Genomic DNA, 20125 nt, shown 5'->3' with positions numbered 1-20125 from the left:
GTGTGGCTCCTGGCCCCGCAGCACCACGCTCTGCCAGTTGTTTTCCATGACTGCCATCTGCCACATCTGCTTCCATGTTTTGTCACTTCTGCATTTTCTGCTGGCTGTTGCCGCATCAGGGGTCATTTAAGAGACATTTGCAGTTTGGTAGAATGTGAAAGAACCAGATGCTGATGTTTGCAACACAACCCCAGGGGAATTAAAGGAGACATAAATTGTTGAGCACCTCTTAGGAAACTCTTGTTGCATGGCTGCACTGTGTCAGTCCTTAGACCAAGAGGAAGGCTATTAACCAGTAACTCTGAAAAGAAGTGGCTCTTGATCTCTTCATGGAGTGCTGAGGAGCGATTTAGATTCTTCTTGTCAAATGCAGATGCTATTTTCAGTCTCGCCATAAATAGTTTCCATGCATTTTGTTTTGATCATCAGTATCTCAGATTGGATTCCTTCCTTAACTTTGAGAAGACAAGTTAATGTGTTGTACATGTCCCTGACTGGCTAAGAAATGAAACATTTTGACGTGAACATTGCTACGGCTACACAAAAAAGGAACTCGGTGAAGTGCAGGCGCCGGCTCACAGGCATAATGAGCAGCTAGTGAAACATGATTGCTGAAATGTTCATGAAAAAGTAATTGCAAACTCTGTTTGTTCAGCCGTTGAAGTATTCTGGTCCTTGCACAAAAGTATTGGTGGAGTTTGCTTACACTGTCTTTCACTCTAGTTTATTCACATAAAATGTTGGCATATTTGGAGAGTTATCAGAAATTTGACAGGGTGGTGTGGTGAAAGTCAGGCTATCTGGAGGGGCTTAAAAAGGGATGCAAGAGTGAAGAAAGAGAAGCCAGAATGAAGTAAGGGTTATGCTTTGAAGAAGAGGAGGTTGTAGCTGTGCTGCAGAAGACAAGGAGAGGGAGCAGAGAAGAATATTTTGATCAGATTTCATGGAGAGAAGAAGCTGCAATTAAAGAGGAATTGGCAAGTAGGAACACATATAACCTCTTAGAAGATGGCAGGGATTTTCCTGGTATTAAAACATATGCAGTTCACATGATACTTTCTTTTTATGTGTTACATTTTCTTCATATATTATGCTAACTCTATCCTTTTCCAGTCAGCTTATATCCACTATAAAATAAACAATTTAAGGCTAGTTCCCTTCCTTTCACACACCTTTATTTCACACAGGAATAAGTGGGGATAGCACAGAGCATCTAATAAAGGCAGTTACAATGATGCACAATTTCTGGAGAATTCAGGAATACATTATCTGCTTTCAGGAGGCAAAAGAAAAAAAACACAATATCTTTAATCCTGGCCTTTCTGTATGTTAGGCTCCCTTCCCTCTTCTGACACTTTGTTAAGGCTTTTCTGAGTTTGAATGAAAAATAGCTCTCTCTTCTTGCAGATAAGATCAGTATTGCTGGGAGCTACTTTTCTGTGTGTAGTATACATGAGTGTTTTGTGTCCTGGAGACTGAAAACTTTCCAAATGTGGGTGGTCTCTTACTCCTTTTTATCCTCCTCTCTACAGTATATAATGTCTGATCTGGCTGAAAGCAGATCTGCTTTCTGCCTTCAGGAAAATGGCAGAAGTGCCTCAAGGTTGCCAATAAATTCTTGTGAAGAAGCATAAAAATAAGGCGGATGGTGTTATTGCTGTGCAACTATCTTGTGGGCAGTCTTCTGATTCAGACAGGAAATTTGTGCTAGGTGGGAATTTCAGGGACATAGGTTAATGCTTTCATTTCTGATCTTGTAGCCTTGTGACTTGTTTGGTTTTTTACCCCTTACCCTGAAAGGAGCTCGGCTGGAGGGCCGAGCCCAGAGAGTGGTGGTGAATGGTGCCACATCCAGCTGGCAGCCAGTCACCAGTGGTGTGCCCCAAGGATCAGTGCTGGGCCCCATGCTCTTTATTGATGATCTGGATGAGGGCATCGAGTCCATCATCAGTAAATTTGCTGATGATACCAAGCTGGGGGCAGGAGTTGATCTGCTGGAGGGTAGAGAGGCTCTGCAGAGGGACCTCGACAGGCTGGACAGATGGGCAGAATCCAACGGCATGAGATTTAACACATCCAAGTGCCGGGTTCTGCACATTGGCCACAGCAACCCCATGCAGTGCTACAAGCTGGGGTCAGAGTGGCTAGAGAGCAGTCAGGCTGAGAGAGACCTGGGGGTGCTGGTTGATGGTAGACTGAACATGAGCCTGCAGTGCACCCAGGCAGCCAGGAGGGCCAGTGGCATCCTGGCCTGCATCAGGAACAGTGTGGCCAGCAGGAGCAGGGAGGTCATTCTGCCCCTGTACACTGCACTGGTTAGGCTGCACCTTGAGTACTGTGTCCAGTTCTGGGCCCCTCAGTTTAGGAAGGATGTTGACTTGCTGGAGCGTGTCCAGAAAAGGGCAACAAGGTTGGTGAGGGGCTTGGAGCACAAGCCCTATGAGGAGAGATTGAGGGAGCTGGGGTTGCTTAGTCTGGAGAAGAGGAGACTCAGGGGTGACCTTATTGCTCTCTACAACTACCTGAAGGGAGGTTGTAGTGAGGCGGAGGTTGGTCTCTTCTCCCAGGCAACCAGTACCAGAACAAGAGGACACAGTCTCAGGCTGCGTCAGGGGAGGTTTAGGCTGGAGGTTAGGAGGAAGTTTTACACAGAGAGAGTGATTGCCCACTGGAATGGGCTGCCTGAGGAGGTGGTGGGGTCGCCGTCACTGGGGGTGTTCAGGGCGAGGCTTGACAGGATGCTTGGTTGTATGGTTTAGTTGATTAGGTGGTGTCGGATGATAGGTTGGACATGATGATCTCGAAGGTCTCTTCCAACCTGGTTAATTCTATTCTATTCTATTCTATAAGCTTTGTACAGCAACAGTATGTGCTCATGTAACTGATACTGTGTCGTAATGCTTGCCCATGAGGTTCCTAGTTTTTAGACACTTGTAACGTTACTTGTCTTGTAATGTGAATTTGTTGTTGGCTTATGGATCCTTTTACTAAAGTAATTCCTGGGTCCTTTCTTTTTCTTGGAAAAAAGAATCCAAACCACATCGATGTGCTGATCTTTTTGTGTAGGACAGTAATACAGACTTTCTCACGTGAACATAAGGAACAAATGGTAGCAAGTGTTATCTGACCTATCAGCAAGAGGTAAATGAAACCTAGAAATAGCTTATATAGCTCTTTGACCTGTAGAGGCAAGTTCAGATTTGTCAGTCTTCACTGTATATTTAATGCCTTACTACAAAATGTGGTTTTGTGATTAGCAGTAGCAGCACAAATGGCTACATAGGCACCGCTTACTCATTCTGCAGGACAGGCAGCATGCAATCTGCAAAACATCAGGACAGCAAGGTTGGAGGACAGGACAGTCATCTGCTTTCTGAAATGTCTTGTTTTGTCTATCCCCCTCTGTAGAGATCTGGATTTGTACTTAATGTAGAAAGAAGATTTATTTGAAGACCAGAGCATGGCCAGCATAGCAGACATACAGAGGTAGTTGCTCTATCAGAGTAAGACTGTTGTGACAGTAGTGATGCTGAATGGGCACTGAAGGCATGGCTGAATCTATGGTCTTCAGTTTGTTATTGTAGTTAAGCTGTTCCTGCATTGGATAGCTCAGGCACAGCCTGGTGTTTTGAGGAAAGTTGGGGACTGAAGTGTTCATAGAAGTACCTGATTTTCCTCCAACATGGCTTATCAATTATTGTAGAAGCAGCTACATATTTGTTTTTAAGCCCATTTTCTGAAAGCTTGTCTTAAGCCCTACGTGGTAGCTGTATATTTCTTGTATGCTATTTGCCCTGCTACTCTCTGACTCTCTGGAAGCTCTAGATGTCTCCTTAGCAGCAGTGAAATGCTGTGAGAAGATGCTGACAGCATTCAGCAAGGGACCTTGAAACAGTATAATTTTGAAGCTGGTGTTGACAGGGTATAAGCTGGAAAAATACTAACTGCTTTGGATATTCTTCCCATATTATTAGCTTGAGTTATCTTTCATGAGCTGTACTCTCTGCTGTATATCTTCTGTCTGGTGCTCAGCACTCTCTGCTCTTCTGAGTTAGGCAAAAACCAGGGATTGTTCAGGACCTGGCAGAACATGATTATGTAACAGTAAGGACACTAATTAGATAATTAATTTAGGACAATGTATTTATTTTACAGTAACTTGTTTCTTTTTTATTCCATTTTTCAGCTACTACAGAAGCCCTTTGTTCCCTGAGTAATTTCCCCTATTTTTTTACAAGCGTATAGATATTTCATTTAATCCTTTGCAGCCTCCCTTTGTGGCATCTGCTTATTTATCACTGTCTTTAAGATCCCTTTTCCACTTGGTAATGTTCATATTTTTGGTCCCTTGGTTAGTGCTATTGTAAATTATTATGCAGTAAGATTTATAGCTGTGAGACTTGTACAAATAATTTGTCTCCCCCATTTAATGGCTTAGCACTAAGATACCTTTGTTATTTTCTAATGAAGTGGTATGTATACTTTCTAGATAAATTTTTGCACGTAAGTCATCAAAATTTAGGTCAACAGTGGGACTATGTCAGACTGTTTGACAGGCTACAAATCACACTGCACCATGGGCACGAGATATTTCAAAGCATATAGGTGGTGAACCCACTGTAGCTGTACAACGACTTAACCTTTTCTTGGACAACTGCCACTGGAACCCCTTTGCTGACAGAGGATAATGTAGTGTCATGCAAATTGCTTGGAGTTTTTTTATTGATTTATTATCTCATTTAAATGCACAAGGGGAAAATAATAATTTCATTTCCCTTTAAGAGGGTTACATGGAAAAGGCCATATATACATTTTTGAATTCCAGTAGCATTTTTAATAACTTTTCAGTTCATTCCCCTGCTCCTCCCAAATTGTGTTTAGCTGCTTTTAGAAGATGTTGGAAGTCATTAAGTAACCTTTTAGATGATGTTCTTTCTTTAAAAAAAGAGACAACAAAAACCAGAGAAAGATTTGGCCATGACATATGTGGATTTATCCAGGTAGTACTGTATGTTGTGGGTTGGGGATCCTGTGTTTTAGGAATTAGCAACCATTTGCCTATTGATAACTATTAGTAATGACTTTTTTATTTCTCTCATACTTGATTGGTTAGTACTCAGTTTTTAAAACCGTTTTCTTTGTCACAGTATATTGCTAAATAGATTCAAATATACTCTGTCCAGCTGATAGGGATCCTCATCTTAGCCAAACCAAGAAAACCAGTGCCTGCAGAATCAAGTTCTTCTCTATTCATGAGATTGAAACAAGCTGTTCTTGTTACGTATCTCATGCTTCCCCATATCTGCATTCAAGCACAATAGATCACAGATCTGAAGATGATCACAGCTCTGGAGGTGAAGAAAAAGAGCTTTGAAGGAATGGATTGGTGTTTGTTTTTAAATATGTCAGAGCCAAGTTAAGAGTAGATCAATGTGATGGAGATAATCTGAAAGGCTTTCCATCTCTGGTTAGTTATTCCATGTAACATTGCAATGCAAAAAAATGGTTGGACTGGATGGTTAGGGTAATTATTTTCATTGTTTGATTTTTCCCAAATTAAATCTTAAATTTTTGCTAAAAGTTATGTTTTATGTGCCCAATTAATGAAATCATTTTTGTGGTCTTGCAGCGTGAGAAGCTGATACATGAGTTGGAGGAAGAAAGACATTTAAGGCTTGAGAGTGAAAAGAGATTACGAGAGGTGACACTTGAGTCAGAGCGCAGCAGAGCTCAGATGCGTGGGCTGCAAGAACAATTTTCCAGGTATGTGCTTACATGAACTGTGTCCAGAATACGGGAAGTGCATAGTTTGGTGCAAAAAGGTTCATCCAAGCCTGTGGATGGCTCGAGTGGGTGAAGTCTCAGACAAAAACTGCTCTCCCTCTGAAATTCTCCAAAGATGTAATGGGCTTTTGGCTAAATGATTATTAGTTATGAAAGGCTTACACCATCATTCTGTGTCATGGTGGAAATTTTAATCTCTAGAGATTTTGCATTTGTTAGAATGCCCAGTGATTTCCAAAGTATCAGTCTTCACTTCTTAAAAAATGCTTGTCCTTAATAAGTCAATATTTGGTTGTTTCTTTCTGGTAGCCAACATTAATGGGGTTGACCAATTTGCATAACAGAAATTAAAAAGTGATACCTTTTACCAGCTGGCAATTATCCTGCTTGGACATCTCTCAAATAGCCTCTTGCACTGACTGGACCAGGGCTTTGTTTTAGAATGGGGCTTCATTTACAAAGGAACCATCCTAGTAGTAAAATTTAAGACAAACCATTCATATGACAACAGTCAGGATTTGAGTTTTTTATTGTCTTTATGATGCATGATGAGATCTTGTACATCAAATGGTATTTTTTATTGTTTCTGTCACATGAACAGAAACAAAACAATCAAGGCAAAATCAAAAGAGACAATGGAATTTTATGTTGTATATTTTCCATCAAGACTGCCTAGTAACTCTTCCCTCAGGCCCCTGAATCATTGAAAAGTTCAAGTTCAGTTTAATATTGTGAAAACAATCTGTTGGGGTTTTTTTCTATGATCATTTTTGTTGGGGTTTTTAGAGTTTACTGTGTTGGACCTTTTTCTTCTGTGTCTGCCATGCTGCTCCTCTGATCTGAAACTGAGTTTCTAAGCAACACTGCAAAAGCCATTAAAGGCAATAATACATTTTTTCTGATCTGTTATTTTGGTTTTGGAAAATTTCCATTAGTGCTCCTTAGATTTTAAAAACTGTGTTCAGATAAGTCTGAAATTCTTTTGCTGTAAGTGCTGAGGATATTTCTTCTTTAGTTTTCTGTTGTCGCTCTATGACATTTGGTTTAGTTCTTTACTTATTCTGATGAGACTCCCTGAGTAATGTACACTAAATAAATCCACTGTATGAATATTCTTGGTTACAGTATTTTGCTTATTATACATTAGCATTTCTTCATGGAAGAATTTCCTGAGGTCCTGATTTTAGTACAGTATTATTGTTGTGATAACTGGAAGCCTTTGCAATAACCTTTGCAGATGATGGAGCCATAATTAAGAAGAGGTGAGGAGAAGCTGGTCTCCAGAGTCATGATCCCAATAACTTGGCAAAATTTTAACTGTTGTATATTCAGATCTTTTCAGGATAACCCTTCATTATTCCTGTGAAACTGCAGTAGTCTGATTCACTTCTACAGTGCTTCCAAAAAGAATAGTTGTATTATTAGATAGCATCCCTGAAGTCTACTATCTTAACCCATTTGTTTTCTTCCATTTCTGTTTGCAGTCTAGCTCGCTCTCTTCTTGCAGGGAGATGCAAGTCCTTTGGATTAGAGTTGTTTATCTCTTCAGTTTGATCCCTCTGATTTAGATAAAGGTGGATGCCATCCAAATCTGTATTCTGTTCTTCTTGGGGCTATCTGCACAACTGTTACACTATTTGAGAGCAAACTTAAATACCACTTTTCATCAATGGCACCCTGGTTCACCATCATTGCCAATGACGAAAACTGCTGTTGGCTTCACTGGGTTGTGATTTTCTTTTAATGTAGACTAGATGCTAGGAAAAGAATGCATTTCTTAAATACTTAATTTGCTTTAAAAACATTATATTTATTTTGATGAATATTAGAGGTTATTTTTTTCTTGTGTTTAGCAGAATATTAAGAAATTTACTTACACGAACAAACCTTTTCTCTAAGCCAGTGTATTTTTTCTGTCTGTGCTTGAGCAAATAATGAAAATGGCAACTGGATAATCCTGTGGTGCATAGAGATTGAAGGGTTTGAGACTTTTTTCTCAGCTGACAACAATTAAATGGGACAAGACAGGTGGTGATGGGAAGAGATGTTAAAATCAAGTGAATAGGGAGAAAATGGGTGGAGAGTAATACTTTGGGCCCAAAAGTTCTGGCTCTAAGATGCAGACTATAAAGCAAGATCATGTATAATAGCATAAAACTTTTAAACATGTGTAATTCCTGAGCTAAGTGGATTTATATAGGCATTCCTACATACACGTGTGGAGCAGCAGGTAAAACTGTGATTTGGAGGGTGTTTCTTTGCATCTCAAAATAGTTTCTCTGCATCTTTGAAAGAATGAAACTGAATAGTTTGTGGAAAGCTGTAAGATGACCCTTGTAATCAGGGGAGGAAACCTGCATATGCCTACCAGAAACTGTGTGAGAACTTTAAGCTTGCATACAAGCACATAGTTTGAGACTGAGGACTTCTAAAGGCAAGGGTTTTCTTTTATTGACTGATGTTGCTATTCTTACCTAGTAAGCAATATTCCAGGCTAGAAGCTCAAAATAAATCAAAGTTCTTTTTCTTAACATCTGTATAATCTACTAGAGCCTTAAACTGACACAGTGTTTAGTTTGATAAATATGTGACAGTTTCTGTAAAAGGAGAAAGAGCTTTTAAAATAACGTGTTTTTTTGCCCAGAACTTGTATAATGGTGTATCTCTGCTGCTTTTAAAATCACATTTTCGTTCCAAAATTGTATAGTGGTTTATCTCTGTAGTTTTAATTTTTATTGGAGGCAAAGATATTTAAGGTGTGGGAAGATCCTGCAGGAAAACCAGTTAATGCTAAAGCTAGAATTTTACACTGAAGTTGGATGCAGCTGTTTTTGTATTGCCTTAGTGTAATCTCACCTTGAGGTAAAAGCCTTAATGTTTTCTTTCTCAAAACTACTGAGACCTGTTGCTTTGGTGCAGCTTGTTCTGTTAAATTCTATGAAGCCATTTTTGGCATGACAGTGCGTGGATGAATGTTGCTCAAATGCATGAAGACTAACTGTATAAATAATTGCTGGCCTGGTTTCTTTCAAGGCAGTGTCATGCAGTCTCACTTCCCCGTTTTGATTGTTGGCAGCTGCCATGATGGGACACCATTTAGAGCAGTATTATGCCTGCTGCTTCTTTATCCAGCCCTGGGGAAAATTGGGTTAATTATTATTTTGTTTGCTTGTTTTGTTTGTTTGCTTATGTCTGATGTTCTTTTGTTGTTCACCATTAGTTACCCCTTGAATTTCATACATCTTGGACATTAAGGGAGAAAATACATTGTCTCATGTACCTCCTCATTCTTGGTTTCAGCTGTGCTTTTTCTAATTTCATCATCTTAAGCAGGAATGGAAATGCAACCACTCTGTCCAAAGCAGTAGGTGTGATTTACAGTATCACTCTAAAAAGCACACTAATAGTCACAACATACATTCATTTCATTTCTTTACTGTGTATCAGTGAGCAGTAGAAATCCTTTGTTGAGTGCATAGAGTACCTGTGACTCCAAGGCAGGATTAAATGTTACAGCAGTAAAAGAGGCAGACTTACTTAATTTATTTTGATTATTGTTTTGGTCTTAATGAAACAAGTTCAATAGACAGACTATTGTCAAGTGTATCTGTAAACAGTAAATGAAGAGCCTGGTATAAAAACTTAAAATCCCCTTTGGGTGGTAAATTTCAAAAGTTGTTTTGGTTAAGATGTTGTTGTTTATAGGTATCAATGTTTGTGACTGAAAGACTGCCTCAGGCTTTTAAGAATGGATGCTATGGGAGAAGTAGGACCCCTTACTTGATCTGCCAGGGTCCTGTGAATAGGATGACTGCAATTCTCATTAGGTTGTATTTCAGCATTTCCCTCACATCAGTATTGACTGTAGGGTTAAGCCTGTCATTTCTGAGAAGGGGAAAAATAAGTACTACAAATGTGATACACTTTGCATAAAAGGATTGCATGACTGTTGGTTTAAGCACATCCTACCTGGTTTTCTCCTGGTTTTCCCCTTGCTCCATTCTGGCTTGCCAGCAGGTGAGCAGAAATGATAACTGTTTTCCAATGCAAAAAAAGACATTTTTTGCATTGCATCAGCATGTTAATGTTGTGTCATGACATTATACTTTCTAGTGATGTAACATCTGCTTGATCTAGAAGTCACCTCCTGCTTGCACTTCAGTGGCCTTACTACCATGACTGGTAATCTATTTACAAAAGAGACCGTGTCTGGAAAGTATAAAGCTATAGGACACCTCAGTAGCCCCTGCAGTTGGTCAGTTTGTCTAATGTCCATTGAATGCCAATGTAAACCATTAATAACATTTTAATCTAGTTTCTGGGGAGATTAAAATGCTCTCCTGGAAGCCATTGGGTATCATTACTGTGATTCTGTCATAGCAGGAATGAGTGAAATACTATGTGGGAATTCATTCCTTGTCTCAGAAGAAGATTACAGAAGGAGCTGTCTACAGTTTTCCTCTTCTCTTTTGTGTAGCTCTGCAGTAATCTCTTAAATTCCTTCTTGAATAGCCTGTGTGTAGGGTTTTTGGGGCAGGCAGATTGTCACAAAGATAGAGTTTATATCAAAGTCTGACCTTGTCATCCTACCCTACGTTTTTAGATACCACTAGATTTTATTAGATGTGACTGTGTGAAATGTTACAATGAAAACTAGTGAACAAGTATAAAACACAACTTGCTGACTTGAAAATGTCTGGTGCTTATCTTACTTGTACACTTACCTCCTGCTATGTACTGACAAGACATCCATCTTCAAGCATGTTACACTAGGTTGACCTTGGCTGACTGCCATGTGCCCACTCAGCTGCTCACTCACTCATTTTCCTCAAGAGGACTGGGAAAAAAAAATATTAAGAAAAAAACCATATAGGTTGAGATAAGGACAGAGAGATCACTCACCAATTACCATCAAGTTGAAAGCAGACTTGACTTGTGGAAGTTTAGTTTGATTTTTTGCCGATTAAAAATAGCGTAGGACAATGAGAAACCAAGACAAACCTCATAATACCTTCTCCCAGAGATGGGGCCTTTTCCCACCTCTACCTTCTTTACATGCTCAACCTCATTTCTTTATTCCCAACCCTTCTACCTCCTTCCCTGTGCACCGTGGTGGGAGGGGTGGGAGGACCTGTTGCAATCAGTTCAAACACTTTGTCTCTGCTGTGCCATCCTTGTTCCTCACACTTTTCCCCTGCATATACTGAAGGGCTGCTTAGCTCTTGGGTGGACTTTTTGCCTCGGGATGTGGTGTGACTACTGTTTTACCAGGGTTGTGACCTAATGCTTAGGATATCGATCTTGTCTTTTGACTGGAATTGACAGAGTGAAAAAAGAATGAAGTTTCTTTTAGACTAACACTGATGGGGTGAGTATATTAGTAGTTTTATTTATGTGCATGCATGCCACTTAGGTACATATTTCATCTCTAATGTTGCTCAGAACTGTCAACTGCTATTTTAAGTAAGATCAAGGAGCTTTTGTGTTGAAGTTTTCATCTGTCAGAAAATAAAGGAATGCTTTTGCTAAACCCATGAAATTAAGCACATGGCTTTACTAAACCCATGAAATTAAGTCCAAAGAGGAGGTTGCTCCAAGTTGTGGTATGGAGTTTGACCCCACTCAGTTCCTGGGTTGCTTTGAACTAAATATGCTAGTTTCCTGTTGTTTGACCAACATGAAGGGGAAAAAAAGAACTTTATAATTTTTCCTACCAGACTTAATTTTTTCCACTATTCCTATCTGTCTATGAATACGGTGGTTAGGAAAGTATATGAGCATGAGAAATATCTTCAAAGAAAGCGTTATCTCCTTTTTCTTCAGAAACTGCAGTTCTCATTCTCATGCAGTTCTCATTGCAACCATCAGGTTGAAATAGGTATTTTCACACAGAAGTTGAGATAGAGCAAAAACAGTGAGGTCAGGGTGACTGCAGAGGACTGAAGAACCAGTGTAAACTTGAAAAAGAGAAGCCATGCAAGGACCAGAAGTTATAGCAGGCCATATTGCATGATGTATATTGACTTGGGTAACACTTTAAGAGAGCAGTGGATTACTTTGCTTATTAAAGATGCACATGGAGGTTTGTGCAGTTCCCCATCTTCTGTGGACTCTTCAGGTGCTGAAGCTACATTAAGAGCCAGCCCTATTTCAGTACCCTAATGCACTAGTAAATCATGTCCTGGTACTTCATGGCAGCTCTTACTTGCTGAAAGCTTCTTTCACAAGGTCCAGGGAAACTGGTAATTTTTTATCTTCCACATGCAAAAATATGGCTGTGTGCTTAGAAAATCCTGGGTCTGGTTTGTATTTATTTATATGTTGACAGTATACAAATACTTGTATTTCTGGAAGGTTCATCTATTGCTTTTTACTGATTTATCAGAGCATGAAATGATACTCTGCTTCAGCCATTCTAGCTGGCGCTACAAATTAATAGGATATAGCGGGGGTTTTCCTTTGCATAATGTATTAGATTAGTACCAAGGTAGCACTGTGTTGCAGTGCAGTCTTTTGGCATACCCTGTCTCCTAAAGCATACAGGCCAGAGCCTAACTTGAGAATAGTATATCAACATTTTCTCCAAAATTTGACAGTAGATTACCAATGCCTATGTAAGGAGGCATATAATCCCCTCCATGCATAATTTTTTGTAGTAGAAAGATGGTTTGAATAGTCTCTGCAGTCTCATACCATGGTCTTCACCAAGCAGAACCCATTTATATTAGGTAATGTCTGGTATGTATCCATCATCTGTCTTGTCATACGGCTGTTTCATTCCCAAAGCAAGAAATCCCCACGGATGATGAAGGAACCTACTGGAAGCATGTACCAAATAGTATTGTGCTTGAGATTAAGAGCAAGGATTCCTATTTTTTATTGGGTTTACAGACCCTTTTATGTTGGAGGACAATATAAGTCCCATTTTGGTGAGATTTCAGACTCCATTCCTAATGCAGTTCAAAAAAACTGAGCTTTATGTTTGTTGTTTATGTACTGTGATATCCTGTACTTGTTGAACTTCACAGTTTTGTGCATTTCATTTTGCACAATAATACATTTTTGCAGGTATTTCTAGCTACAGATAACTCTCCATTGTAAAGCATGTTTAGATTTATGAAAGTACAGTGCTGATATGGGAGGTAAATTTTATTACTGAGTAGTATTGTTGCCTAAGAGCTGTGTTTCCAAAGTGTTTCCAAGGTAGATAGGGCCTGTGGTTGTCAGGAGGTCTTCCTGTTGCTTATTGCTAATCTGATGCATCGCAGTACAACACACAAAGTTAAAGGATTGACTGTTCCTTTCCTGTCAAACTTGCCATGATTTAGTATCTTTGGAACTCAGGAAATCAAGAAAGACACGAATGTGTCACATGCAATTCCTTGATGCCATATAAGGTAAAGAGACTGTTCAAAACCAACACATTCCTTCACATATTTAATACAAAGATTCCTTGCTAGACATGATAGATGCCTTAATTCCAAAGACCAGGCAGAAGCATCAGTAGATTTTTTACCCTTAAGTCAAACCATTTGGTATTAATTAGCTGTGGTATAAAAGAACATATTTTAAAATATTTTTTTCTAACCTTATATTCTTAATTCTGAGCAGTTTTTCAGGAAAGAACCTGCCCTCATTACAGTGTAAGATCATCATCACTTTTTCTCCCTAACTTGCCATGATAATGCCCTGTACGTGAAAGACCAAACTGTTTCATTTTAACTGGAAATATGATATATATATATGTAAAACTATATATGCATGCACACACAACAACTAAGGCATTTTTATAAAGATGATAAGGATGAGAATTGGTTTTAGACAAAATCATGTGGAATATAGAATGATGGAGGGACATATAATAAATGAGATAGGAGAATGCTTAACAGCTGTTCTTAGTCTTCCTTAAAGGAAAAATCATAGTGTACAGACACCAATAAAGATTGGCAAGGGTGATTTGAGATCACAAGATAAAATGTGAAAGGTAATCAATTAAAGAATTAAGATAAGTAGATTCAGCCAGGATTTCCTCATCATACTCACAGGTATCAACTGTAGTTAAACACTGACGATTAAGTGTGTCGGCAGTTGAAGAAGGAGTGAAGTCATAAAGGAGCACTATTTACTTGTATCTAAATAAGAAATTGTGTGCAGAAGACTAAACTGATTTGTTGCTAATACAATTTAGATATCATTCCACAGTAGTCTTCATGAAGAAGACTAAACAATTGTGGTCCCAGTGCTCAGTTCAGTTTCCTGTGCTCTAATAAACAGTTCCTGAGAAACTCTTCCAGGAAGAGGTTTTTTGTGAAATACTTTAGAGAAGAACAGCTGTGGTTAACAATACTCCATAGCATCTCTCCTCAAGTGATGTTGAAGTTAGGGCATGGCTAGAATCGGATGCTACATCCTTAGTGGCAGCTACAGATGATCTGCTTTGGGAAAACATTTTCATGATGGAAGAAAAAAAAATATTAATATTCCCATGTCCTGTGATGAGAGGTTAATCCCTTTCGTGACTCATTATGAACTCCTTCCAACCAAATGTATTAGAATCATTTTTACAGTGCTCTGCAGAAAAGATGATAAATGGCTGTGTATTTAAAGGTGACATGCTTCAGTCTAGACTGCAATTGTAAAAACTCTAAATCACTTCTCGTGTTGAAAGTTCACACGTGCTTTAAAAATATTCCAATTAGAGATTGCCTTTGCTTATAAAACCACTTAGTTTTGTCACTCAATAGACTCGTTCTCTCCTTGTTGAAGGACATTTCGAGTGACATTGAAGAACCATATAGTAATGGCTACACATTATTTGAACGTTCTTATGTTTCAGAAAAGAAGGCTTTACTTATAACCAGGTGCTTTTAAAAATATCAGTAATTCTTTATGCTGTGTTTCCTACCAAAAAAACCAAGAGGGAGTGTTCTTTTTAATCTGGAGGGATAGAAATACTCCAAGTTTAGTCTATTCATGTAAAAGCCAGATCCATCCTTCTGAACCTGAAAAAAATCCATACTTCAGATTGTATGTGTAACTTTGTCTTTTGAAAAAACTATCTTCATTTCATAATACCTGTATAAAAAAAAAAAGTATTGAAAAGGGAGGAAGTACTAATGACAGAAGGATGGTGTGGTGGTAAAGACATTGAAACCTTACAGGAGAATATACTACAGGGAGTCACCTTTGAAACAGCATTGTCATGTACAATTTTGAACCCAGTAATTAAAAAAGATCAATGTACATGGACATGATATCCCAGTAAAATGTGTAGAGAAGTTAAACTGGGTAAGGAGAACAGGCAATAAGAAAGCTGGCAAAGAACAGATGTTCTTAGGGTCTGTCATGGATGACTGTGGGAAATGTAAAGACTTTCTGAAAGCATGGGTCTGGTTTGAGCTACAGGTTTGTCTACAAGAGTTGGTTTTTTCACCAACGCAGTGGCTCAGTGTCACTTCAAAGTCTTGTCTTTTCTTTCCTTGTTGTGCATTGGCACCTTTGATAAATTTCCCCTTCCTGGGAAGGGAGAGGGTATGAAATAGAAATGACAGGAAAGTTTTGCAACTTTGATTGCGTATGCCTTTCACAACTGGTGGTCTTGTGTATCATCATCCAGCCCAGGCATACAGGTGCTGCCCACACTTAGAGGCAAATTTCTTCAAGGCGAGCACCTCTTGTGTGGAGTCAAAAACACACACAAGTTTAAAATGAGTATGCATAATGTTAGTTTAAAATTGATCCTCTGATTCCATGATTAAATTTTTGTCACTACCCGGATCATATCAGTTTATTCAATTTCAGTTTACTGATCCCAACACACTTGTGTTCCTTTTGTCCTGTGATTGTAAACCTATACTTAAAAGCCATATCTGATACACAATTTATGGGTTACAGACTGTTTCTCTTTACTAATGGATCAAAGAGAAATGTGAGTTTATAATCATGATTTTTGTGGTTGTTTTTCTGGTAGATGCCTGAGGTGGCCTGTGTTAGTAATTTCCCTGTACTATGAAACTTGTGCTATATACTGTAAATGTATCATTAATGGGCAGTGGTGTATATTCAGATTGATGGTGGTAGGTACAGAGCAAGTTAAACCATGAAGGAATACTATGATTAAAAAGCTAACATAAAACCAAATGATCTTGATAGTGATAATTCTCTTTTATGAGCATGATTGGAATCTTCAAAGGATCATTGGTTGACTGAGTCTGAAGTTCTACGTTTACAGTTTTACAACAAATTAAAACAGGGAGCCTACACTCCCACTTTAATTGCAATCAGATAAATCTGATCCAGAAAAGTGCTCAGCCTTATTAAGATACTGGTGTGCCTTCTGTTGTCATTAAGGGCAGAAGGAAAGGAGTGCTTCAGGTACCTTTGAAGAGTTTGGTGGCTTACTAGTACAGCTGTACTGATTTGTGGTACGTGGGATAAGAACATGAAATCCTGAACGTTATCCCTCTGAGTATTAGGGGAATCCTTTGTCCTGTCTAGATTTCAGAGCAAGATTTTCTGGTTTTCATGTGTGTATGTGGCAGGGAAGAGAAAAGAGTTTACTTGGAAATACTCTGAAGGAAATAGTTCAGGCAAGAGTACAGGAAAAGAAGCACAAAGCTGTCCCCAGCTTGATACTGCTTGTTGTATCCATAGGTGGGCCCTACCTATGGGCTCTTATCAACTGTTGTAAAATTCTTTAGTGAAAGTTTGCATAGTTGTTGTGCAAGTAAAGAGCTGGTCTTTAAATGTGACCAATACATAATTTGTAAATATAATCAGTTTGTCATCCTGCTCTGCATAACCTCTTAAATACCTACACTAACTAATGGAAATAGAATAATTTATCTGCCTGACTTGAGGTGGTAATATATTTTTTTTTTCAACCTAGTAGCAATTTGTAGTCTGCACAGATTGGATTGATTCACAGGAGAATTATTATGGTAATTTTAATTTTATCTTAGAACTTGTAATTATTCCACAGTATTGTTCTAATATAATAGGCCATGCAGCAGTTCATTTGTTTGTTAGGGCTCTAAATTGGACAGGGCAACTAAAAAATGTAGTTTCAGTCTTTCATTAAAACATTTTGAGTGTGTGTTTCCCTGTATGAGCAGATTAAAAGTTGCAGTGATTCTATTTAAAGCTGAAAAACTATGATATTAGGTGCAAACTGTTCTGGAGTTTTGATTTTCAAATGTATGATCAATACTCAGAGAACAGGATGGGATTTGGTTTTTTTGTATAGGCTTATAGACCTATTTCTTGTAATTATTCATCCCTTACTCTGATCATGCATTTTACTAGATGATCTATGGGTGCATCTTCAGGGATTTACACCCTAAAGGCATAAGAAGTTCATTTCAGCTGCATGGATGTTGCTTGTGTGTTTTCTTAATATATGTAATGGAGCTTACTTAAAGGAAAAATGGGATTGGAAAGAAAAAGGTACCTGGTTTTAGTCCATTAGTACCATTAAGAACAGCTGTGAGGTCTTTCTTAACTCCTATGTGAAGGAAAAGTTGAGGATTCTCACTGAGTTTGTATCTAGACCTAGCAGAGGAAATGTCCCTGGGAAAGGAAGTGGCATTTCCCTTCTTCAGCATGAAGAAAACATTGAAGGATTAGTGCTGCAGTTCTAAGTAATCTGACGTGATTTGAGCTATTGAAATAAATTAAGAAAAACTGGTAGGCCAGGTCCTCTCCAGCTCCTGAAGTGTACTAGATGACTGCACTAAAAATGCAATGAGAGCTGACTATACCTAGTTTATGGCAGGAGTGAACCTAAGTAATTAATGTAGGCTTTGCCCATAAGGGATTTATTGCTTAAAATCTTGATTTTTTTTTTTTTTGGTAGTGCCATTAATCATACTGAACTTACATGGTTGTAATCCCTAACTCTATGAGGATTCTGTTACAATTCAGTAACAATTGCTGTTGACTATTTTAGATAGCTTTTGTTGTAAAGCATTGCAAAAAATCTTAATGTGATTATCTTTGGTCAAACCTTCAGTTTGCAGGTACTGCAAGAAAGTGTAGGTAGATTTGAATGGTTGTTTCAGTGTGACATGGTTTTAATTCCATGTGTAGTGCCTGCCTTGTAATCTCAAATTTGGCACTGTTGCCCTTCAGTCAAATTGTGTATTAAATAGCATTAATTAAATGTGTATTTCATAAAGTGTCCATTATCTTCCAAGCATGCAGTATAATAACTATGTATAGATTATTCTGAAAACATTGTCTGAAGGACAGCAGAATCTTGTATTGCATAAAACAATGAGCTCTTCTTGTGACAATCAGATGACTAAGAATGTGCTGCAAAAGGATGCAGAGAAACTACAAATCCTGATCAGAACAAGCCACAGAGAACACTTCTTGTTGATACACACTTCGAGTTTACATATACCTTGAAGAAAATTTTTGTTTTGCATCATTCTGCTTCATGATAGCTGAATTTGAGTTCAACTGCTGTCTTCTAGATAAGAGATTTTACTCTTCTCGGTTCTCACCACCATTCTGGATAGGAAGGAATAAGCAACATGTCAAGGAAGAGTTGTGTTTGTCATGAGAAGAGTGGTTAGGAGGAAATGTGAGATGCTGAGGCTTAGTGTTGCAAAGGAGCAGAGATGTCTTAGTCTCTCATTTTGGCACAGAAGATTGTGCTGCATTTTAGAAGTTGATATACCTTTTATGCAAGCATGTTTAATCCTTTTTATTATTCTGTATTTGTGGGATTGAATTGTCCAGTTTTTCATGCCTGTACACGGCAGAGAAAAGCACATCCTGCCATGCCTTGTGCCTGCATTAGAAAACCAAGCAAACTGTGTTTTGAGCAAAGTTTTCATTCTCTAGAATACATATCAGATCATTAAGTTACAGAGCTCTTATCAGTGTTTGAAAGCTGCAGAGACGATTACCTGAATGGATGTGGCATGAGTTGTCTCATGTCTCACCTGAGCAGGAGGTAACCTTTCCCTGTCTTTAGCTATAGGTTTCATCCTTCATCATAAAGCCTTTTGAGAGGCACTGACTTGATTGTGGTTTTATTGCTGTGTTCCATTTGTCTTCAGTTGACAGATACCTTCCAGATTATATCTACTAACTATAAGAAAGCTAATGGTGTGGTTCTTGTAGAGATGATAAGTAAGTAACAATAAGCCTTTGTGTATATTCCTTTTTACTGGAAAAATCAGTACGAAACTGGAGAATTCTGGCCACCTGTACTACTTTCTGAAAGGCAGATAAGGCCGAGCATGGTAATCAGCAGATTGAAAAGGCAGGGAGTTTACTGACTTCAAAATTACAGTTACAATTATGGTATACCAAAGTGGATCTGTGTTAAAAGTGGAGATCTCTCCCTTTGGATTGTTGAATACAAGTGTATCTCAGAATTTGAATTCTGTTCAAGACCAAGTACTTATTTCTTAATCTTCTCAAGTGCTGTAAATGTCTGTTGCTACTACACTTGTATTCTCCAGCTGAAGAGAAAAAAAAACCAAAACCCAATCCAGCTGTTAATGTCTTTCTTAAAAGGGCAAATGTTTATCAAATTTAGTTCTTCTCTTCATAGAGAAAAGAGCTTGTCTATGCAGTAGTGAATAGTGGGAGAGTATTTATATTGGTGTGAATTTGCTGTAAAACCTGTAAGAAAGAATGAAGGAAACATACTTTTAAAAAAATATAAGCAATTTGAATCCATTTGTGAAACATTCATTGAAGACAATTCTAGTCTATACAGGGAAGAATAATGGGTCACTGGTTCACTAGTTTCATACTTCAGTGACTATTCTGGTTGTAATAATACTTTAACCATTCTGGGTTTCACTCAGCTCTTGTAGTCTTACTGTATTGCTGAAATTTATAGGCATTGCAAAATAATGAACAGTATTTACCCATTCCAGATTTGCCTGTGTTTCACTGTGAGCCCTCTGTTCCATATTTTGTGACATATTTACTGTTCATTGCAGTGTTGTATGTATTTTCTCAATGAGTGTGTTTGTGATAGGACAATTGTACTGGCAACTGTGATGTGAAACGCTAGCATCATGATCCATTGTACTGCTGGCAGGATGAGAAATGTCAAATGAGGTTGTTGTAAGAGGTTTCCTAATCCTGCTGAATTAAGGAGTGAAATTCTTTCTGAATCATTGCCATCTGGAGTATATAAAAATGTGAAATAACCTTTTATCAAGAGGTTGACACATGCTACTGGAGCAGTATTGGCATTGATAAAGTTCTAATAAGATGAAATGCTGATCAAAACTCACCGCTTCCTTATTTTGTCTATGTTCTTCAAAAGCCTCCCCTCCAATTTATGAAGGTTATTGAGTAGTTAATAGTGTTT

General features: G+C 38.4%; 1 protein-coding gene across 9 annotated transcripts in view; it reads left to right on the top strand.

The window, feature by feature from the left end:
- The window catches only part of NCKAP5 (NCK associated protein 5), a 257106-nt gene that overhangs the window by 51486 nt on the left and 185495 nt on the right, over window positions 1-20125 (top strand). For 7 of the 9 annotated variants that reach the window (XM_054176887.1, XM_054176890.1, XM_054176884.1 and 4 more), the window contains exon 3: window positions 5630-5763. The exons of the other annotated variants lie outside the window; for them this stretch is intronic. In XM_054176887.1, coding sequence (XP_054032862.1) covers window positions 5630-5763 — 134 coding nt within the window. The remainder of the gene's footprint in view (window positions 1-5629; window positions 5764-20125) is intronic. 9 annotated transcript variants of the gene reach the window in all.

The sequence above is a fragment of the Dryobates pubescens genome, chromosome 2 (assembly GCF_014839835.1).
Source record: "Dryobates pubescens isolate bDryPub1 chromosome 2, bDryPub1.pri, whole genome shotgun sequence".
NCBI lineage: Eukaryota > Metazoa > Chordata > Aves > Piciformes > Picidae > Dryobates > Dryobates pubescens.
This window is presented reverse-complemented; position numbering and strand designations above follow the sequence as displayed.